At 39.7% G+C, this 8,049-nt stretch overlaps 1 protein-coding gene across 5 annotated transcripts in view; it reads left to right on the top strand.

Moving 5' to 3' along the window:
* SAV1 (salvador family WW domain containing protein 1) overlaps positions 1 to 8,049 on the top strand; it is a 35,401-nt gene that overhangs the window by 18,687 nt on the left and 8,665 nt on the right. For all 5 annotated transcript variants that reach the window (XM_015570492.1, XM_015570491.1, XM_015570493.1 and 2 more), the window contains exons 3-4: positions 1,844 to 2,114; positions 6,054 to 6,197. In XM_015570492.1, coding sequence (XP_015425978.1) covers positions 1,844 to 2,114; positions 6,054 to 6,197 — 415 coding nt within the window. The remainder of the gene's footprint in view (positions 1 to 1,843; positions 2,115 to 6,053; positions 6,198 to 8,049) is intronic.

Raw genomic sequence — 8,049 nt, 5'->3', positions numbered from 1 at the left:
GTCTCAGGCCCCTGGCCTCCCCTTCTTGTCTGAGGGATTCTGCCGCCTGGGCAGGATTTGAAGGCGGGGCTCTGGAGAAATGGCTGAAGTGGGTTGGAGGCACCCACATGTATCTGGAGGCTAGGCGGAGGGAGAACTCGGACAGGGACCACGTTGTGTTTGTCACCGCCTGCACTGAAGTGTCGGTGGGGAAGGCATCCCCAGCCCTGGCCCAGGACGGGGAGGAAACCGCCTCCATATCCATACTTTGGCCAGGAGAGCTCAGCCACTCAGCAGGTCGCAGTGTGGAATATGCCCGTGGGCCGTGTGTCTTTTTATCCCTCCTATTGACAGATGAGGGAACAGAGCATCATCTGTCCGTGCAATAAGTCTCTTTTTTATAAATATAGTTTTATTGATTTCAGAGAGGAAGGGAGAGGGAGAGAAAGATAGAAACATCAATGATGATGGAGAGCATTATGCTAAGTGAAATAAGCCAGTCAATGAAAGAAAAGTACCACATGATCTCACTAATTTATGGATAATAAAGACCATTATAAACTGATGAACAAAAATACAGAGGCAGAGCAGCATGGAACAGACTGTCAAACTACAGCAGGAAGGCCTGGAGGGTTGGGGAGGCGGGCGAGGAGGGGGGGTAAGAGATCAACCAAAAGACTTGTATGCATGCATATAAGCATAACCAATGGACACAAGACACTGGGGCATAAGGGAGGCCGGGGGAATGTCACGGGGGGAAGAAAAAGGAGACACATGTAATACTCTTTGTAATACTTTAAGCAATAAAACAAAATTTAAAAAAAAATTGTTTTGGGTCCTAACTGGTTTACTCAGTGGATAGAGCATCGGCCTGTGGACTGAAGGGTCCCAGGTTCGATTCCGGTCAAGGGCATGTACCTTGGTTGGAGGCACATCCCCAGTAGGAGGTGTGCAGGAGGCAGCTGATTGATGTTTCTCTCTCATCGATGTTTCCAATTCTCTACCCTCTCCCTTCCTCTCTGTAAAAAAACAATAAAATATATTTCAAAAAAATTGTTTTGGTTTCTCCACTTCTTTTGCTTTTTTTATGTACATTTTAGAGTATGCTTGTCTATATCTGTCTATATCTACAAACACTCCTGCTAGAATTTGATTATAATTACCTAAACCTAAAGATCATTTCAAGAAAAATGGACACCTTAAATTTTTTGAGTCTTCCAGTCCATTAACATGGTAGTACCACTTTCATTTTTTTATCAGTGTTTATAGTTTTCAGCATACAGATCTTGTATGTGTTTTGCTTGGTTAATATGTAAATGTCTGTTTTTTTAGAGCTATTATAAATGGTATAAGTAGTTAAATGTTTCCAATTATTGTTAGTAGATAGGTATTTAATTGATATTTGTAGGTTGACCTTATATCCTGCTACCTTGGTAAACTTACTTAGTAATTCTGGGGCACAGCCAGATTATTTTTAAAAAATTATAAACTGGGAATAGTTTTAAAAGTTCATTTTACTGTTTTAGATGAAATGTCAAATCTAAAATCTTGAATGAGGTGTAAATTTTTTTTCTTCACTTTTCCTTTAGCAGTATACCTACTTAAGTGGCTTTGTAAGTAGTTAAAAGTTTGTATGGCCTGGTGATGGAAGCATCAACTAAAATCACCCAATTTCAAAGAAGGAGACTACTTCTCCCTGGTTTTGTAATTAAAGAATAGTAATACTGGCTAGTTTTATGAAGAATTTTATTTATAGTAATAAAATTATGAATTTTAACAGAAGAATTTTATCTACATTCATCAAATAGCATCTTTTAGCTTTGAATAATTATCCTATTTCTTCTCTTTTTCTCTTTCTTCTCAGGTATTGGGAGAGTTGCTGCTACATCTTTAGGAAATTTAACCAACCATAGTTCTGAAGATTTACCCCTTCCTCCTGGTTGGTCTGTGGACTGGACAATGAGAGGGAGAAAATATTATATAGATCACAACACAAATACAACTCATTGGAGCCATCCTCTTGAGCGAGAAGGACTTCCTCCAGGATGGGAGCGAGTTGAGTCATCAGAATTTGGAACCTATTACGTGGATCACACAAATAAGAAGGCTCAATATAGGCATCCCTGTGCTCCTAGGTATTGAGTTTATTTTCAACTTTTTGTATTGAGATTGTCTAATGTTAGATTTTGAGATCATATATATATTTTTTTATTAGTTAAGGTATTACAAATGTGTCCTCATCCCCCCATTAACCCTAACCTTCCCCCCCCCACCCTGACCACTCATGCTCCCATCCCCCTGTTGTATATGTCCATTGGTTTGGCTTATATACATGTATACAAGTCCTTCGGTTGATCTCTTCCCCTTACCCCCGCCCTCCCTTACTTTCCTTCTGGGGATTGATAGCCTGATTGAGATCATATTTTCATCAAAGAGAACACTATCCTGAAGTTTGATGTTTGAAAGCTTTATTTTTCGAAGTTTACTAGAGGCCCAATGCACGAATTCTTGCACACATTTGTGCACGGGTGGGGTCCGGCTGGCCTGCCCCAATCAGGGCTGATTGGGCTGGGTTGGCTAGGGGGAGGGGACATGGGAGGTTGGCTGGCCGGTCTTGCCCTCGATTGGGGTGTGGGGGCCTATTGGGGGCGGAGCCAGCTAGGGGGAGGGGACGTGGGAGGTTGGCAGGCCAGCCCCGCTCCCTGGTCGAACTCCCAGTTGAACTCTTGATCGAGGGTACAATTTGCATATTAGGCTTTTATTATATGGGATGATACTTTCTCTGGACTTTTTTTTTTTTAAACTAATGAATAACTTTATAATTTAAAAAAGTTTTTCTCATTGAAGAACCTCAAAAACAGGATCACTATTCTTATGATCAGATTCTACTTTAATGTGTTAGAATGTTTTTGCTGTAGATACCCAGAAATTAAAGGAAGTAAAACATCTGTCTCTTAACATTTAAATTCCTATAAATAATACAGACCTACCTCCTAATGTTTCAAAGTATACTTTTGGATTGTAACATCTTGCTGTTTTTATTCGATTTCAGACACGTTATGTTCTTTTTTTTTACTCTTACCTGGCAGGAAAGTGAAAATTGGAACCGCATAAAACATTGCCTATCTTGCTTATTACCAGATTTCTAGCCCTCTTACTACTGTAGCCAGTTGTCACATATTGCTATTGAGCATTGAAATGTGATTAATCCAAATTGAGATATGCTTTAAATATAAAATACACACTGGATTTCAAAGTACATAAAAAAAATAGTATTAGTTTAGTAATGAATTTACAAATATTCCTGATTAACTACATTTTAAAAAAAAAGATGTAGAAGAAGGGAGGGAGAGGGAAACATTGATTGGTGGGGGGATCGAACCCACAACCTGGTTATATGCCCTGACTGGAAATCAAACCCACCACCTTTTGGTGTCTAGGATGACACTCTAACCTACTGAGCCACACCGACCAGGGCCCAATTAATTACATTTGAATGTTCAAGAACTGAACCATAAGATTCAAAATGTGTAGAATATCATCAGCATGTTAATAGATGTTGTTTAGTATCTAGCGTAATACAGATCTCCAGTTGTAGCAAACATTTGCATTTTTTAGCATCATTAAATTCCTGAAAATACATTTTAATACCACCTAGAAAACTAAGCTTTATCATTCTATTGTTTTAATCATTTTACATACATATTTAGATTTATTAATTCATATTTGAACAGCAGTTTTTTCCACGTAGTAGCACTCTGTCATTGTTTATTGAACAACTGAAGTTGTCATCTCTTCAGAAGAACCAAACCAAATGCTCTGCCTGTGTTGGGCTCTGGCCCCCTTTGCCTACTCTCTGTACCATCTCAAACAAGCTTATGCCTCCCTGGCCTCCATTTTCAGGCCTGTCACATAGAAGTATTTCAGAGCCACCCACCCAAAGGCAAGAATGAGTCCCACTTATTGCTACTGCGTCCCCAGCACCCAACTCAGAGATGGGCACGAAGTGGAATGTAGCAGCTATTTGTTGAATGAATGATGGAAAAAAAATATGGTTACATTTTTACCAGGTAGCAGAGGACTTTGTGGTTCAGATAACTAGATTTGAGAGTATATTGAACTTTCTATTCATCATTAAACTTATATTATTACAGAATTTTTATAGTTTACAAAGCATTTTCATAATTAATATGCTTTTCTCAGCAACTCTAGACATTGAATAGGAGAGTATAAACACCTTCATTAAGCTTACAAAGGTAGGTAGTATTAATAGCTATTTGATTATCTATATTATGCTAATCCTTATACAGAACTCTTATATTAGGTCACTTAGTCCTGAGAACAGTCATCTTTGGTATGGATTTATTTCGTTTTATAAATAAGGAGACTGAAGTTAAGAGAATTAAAGCAGTTTTGCTTTCATCACACAATTTCTAAGTGGCCAAATCCGCCAGACCAGTGGTTCTCAACCTTCTGGACCTTTAAATACAGTTCCTCATGTTGTGACCCAACCATAAAAATTATTTTCGTTGCTACTTCATAACTGTAATGTTGCTACTGTTATGAATCGTAATGTAAATCTGATATGCAGGATGGTCTTAGGCGACCCCTGTGAAAGGGTCATTCAACCGCCGAAGGGGTCGCGACCCACAGGTTGAGAACCGCTGCTCTAGACATAGCTGACATCAAAGCCGTAGTTTTTCCCCATCTTCCAGTTGCACCGAGTTATGAAAGAAGAATTGAAGATATGATTCAGTGCCATTTGCACATTGATTTTTACATTGTTAAACACAGTCTAAATCTAACACTTATTTTAACCCCAGTTTAGTATTGCAATGACCTTTTCTGATATACATGTAAATCTTATTTTAAATATGCTTTTATTGATTATAGAGAGCGGAAGAGAGAGAGATAAAGAGATAGGAACACTGATCTGTCTCCTAGTGGGGATTAAGCCCACAACCCGTGCGTGTGCCCTGACTTGGAATTGAACTGGTGACCTCTTGGCTCATGGATTGACGCTCAAAACACTGAGCCACAGTGGCCAGGCTACACTTAAATCCTAATGTTGGGAGGCAGGCCCTTCCAGTTTTGTATTCAAGACTGAAATAGATCATTTTGACCTATCAGAACTCACTCTTTGGGTCAATGCTCTCCTTAGCATTTTTCTATATAACAGTCTCTGCCCGTGTTGCTGTTCTCTCCCTGCCCCCAACATATAGAGGCCATTAGAATTAATAAAAAGCATGGTGGTGTTTTGTTTTTTTTGTGTGTGTGTGTGTGTGTGTGTGTGTGTGTTTAATTCTGATTTAAAATAGGTTCTATCTAACTCCCATAATACTCTCTTAAGGTGGCAAATACAGAAAGGAAATATTACAGTTAATGTGAATATTTCAAGCATTCCTACTGTACTGCACATTCTACACCTCCTTTTCAGCCTAAATGATGAAGAAAGGCCATTATCATTTTGAGACAAACTATCAACCTTCCCAACATAAATTTATAGCTAATTACTAGTAATTACTGGAATTTATGATTCTAGTTTTAAGCCTCTGTATAAAGGTTACAACTCTAATTTTATATAGCCTTTGAAGTTAACCTTGAAAAGACTGAATACAAGCCAGAAGAAATCTCTAAAAAATATGTAAAGAGTTACCTTAGTTTATATTCATTGTCAGTGACCTACTAGTTTCTAAGAGAAGATGGATTTTAATTCCCCTATAGTATGACAAAAAATAATTGTCTACAGAGTTGCTGAGAAAAACATTAATTATGCTTTGTAAACTTTATTGTTTTTTAGTTGGTAGAAGGAACTGAGTTTGGGCAGGAGGCTCATTAAAATAGTCTTAAAGCCTGGTTGGTGTGGCTCAGTGATTGAGCATTGGCCCATGAATCAGGAGGTCACGGTTCGATTCCCAGTCAGGGCATATGCCTCGGTTGCAGGCTCGATCCCCAGTAGAAGGGAATATGTAGGAGGCATCCAATCGATGATTCTCTCTCATCATTGACGTTTCTTTTATAATTGTTTAAATTTAGGGCCTTTATCTTAATGAATGTCAATTCTTTCTTCTTAGTGTACCTCGGTATGATCAACCTCCTCCTGTCACATATCAGCCACAGCAAACTGAAAGAAATCAGTCCCTTCTGGTACCTGCAAATCCCTATCATACCGCAGAAATTCCTGACTGGCTTCAGGTTTATGCTCGAGCCCCTGTGAAGTAAGTGAATTTACAGCACAAATCTTTGTTGAGGAGTGAGTGGAAGACCATACATGTGCTAGTTTTTCAAAATGGCTATGAGTTTGGCAGGCTCATTAAAGATATTTTTTGGGTGCCATACTAGGCACTGTTCTTGGAATGTAATCATGAATGAATAAATGAAATCTTGGCCTCAAAGAACTTTTCTGGGAAAACAGAAGTAGATACTGACATGATTAAGATCAGTAACAGTGTTATATACAAAGTGTTTGGAAGTAAATATTTATTATCTAGTGTTTCCTATGTACTTCACTGTGCTAAACTTTTAGGCATGTTATCTCCTAAAATCTTCCCCAAACCCAATTCACAAATGGAAAAAATGGAGGCTTTATCTCTCTCTGCTCAGATCACACAACTGTTATCTTTTATCTTTTAACTTCAAAGATCATTAACTGTTGTCATTGGTACTTTCCTATTTAATAATTAGAGGCCTGGTGCACAGATTTGTGCACAGGTGGGGTCCTTCGGCCTGGCCTGTGGGGATCGGGCCAAAACCAGCTCTCCGACATTCCCTGACCCCAGAATCAGGCTCTCTCTTCTCTGGTTCTGGGTGCGTCACCCAAGAACTACTGCTGCCAAGTCACCGCAGCTTGGCAGCTCCTGCATTGAGTGTCTGCCCCCAGGTGGTCATTGCACATCACAGCTACCGGTCAAACAGTCAGATGGTCACTTAGGCTTTTATATAAAGAGATTGCATTTACTTAGCAGCTATTAAATTCCTGGTACTTTGGCAGGCATTTTATACATAATAATTATTTCATGTACTTTTAACAACTATATAAGGTAACATTCAGTTACTAGTTTTTGTAGTCTTACTCTTATTTCCCTTTTATCAGCAAAAATTATCAGCATAAAATAGCCCAAAGAAGAGTTTTAAGACGATTGGACAATGAATTTGGAATAAAAAAATTAAATCTTTGATATTCAAATAAAATCTTTGATATTCAAATAAAACTTTTTATATATACACTTTTTGAAATAGTAACTCTTATTTTGAAATAAAATTTTCAGGGGGTCTAAATTTTTACCATCCTGCTATATATTTATTAGCTCTTTGTGTGTGCGTGTGTGTGTGTGTGTGTGTGTATGAATATGCCTTTAATGATTTTTTCTTGCTTAGAGCCATTTGTTCTTTTTTTAAAAATATATTTTATTGATTTTTTACAGAGAGGAAGGGAGAGAGATAGTTAGAAACATCAATGAGAGAGAAACATCGATCAGCTGCCTCCTGCACATCTCCTACTGGGGATGTGCCTGCAACCAAGGTACATGCCCTTGACCGGAATCGAACCTGGGACCTTTCAGTCCGCAAGCCGATGCTCTATCCACTGAGCCAAACTGGTTTTGGCAAGCCATTTGTTCTTTTTTTTAATAATTATTAAGGTATTACAAATGTGTCCTCAGCCCCCCCATGCCATTTGTTCTTAATAACTTCCTTTTAGGCTTTTAATTTGAATAGTTGGTACATTATCTAAAGGATAGACCTTATAATTATTTGACTACTAGAGGCCAGTGCACGAATTCGTGCACAGGTGGGGTCTAGCCGGCCTGGCCCCAATCGGGGTGAATCAGGGCTGGGCCTGTAAGGAGGAGGAGACATCTGGAGGTTGGCCAGCCAGCCCGCTCCGATCAGGGCCCGATCAGGGCTGGGCCGGCTGGGTAGAGGGGCCAAGGGTTATAGGCTGGTGGGCCGCTGCCCCCGATTGGGGTGGGGGCGCCGATTGGGGGCAGGGCCGGCCATAGGGAGGGGCAGTGGGCTGGCCGGCCCCACCCACAAATGGGGTGCGGGGGGCCGGTCGGGGGTCAGTGGCCA

This window comes from Myotis davidii, unplaced genomic scaffold (genome assembly GCF_000327345.1).
Source record: "Myotis davidii unplaced genomic scaffold, ASM32734v1 scaffold847, whole genome shotgun sequence".
In the NCBI taxonomy this organism is placed as follows: Eukaryota; Metazoa; Chordata; class Mammalia; order Chiroptera; family Vespertilionidae; genus Myotis; species Myotis davidii.
This window is presented reverse-complemented; position numbering and strand designations above follow the sequence as displayed.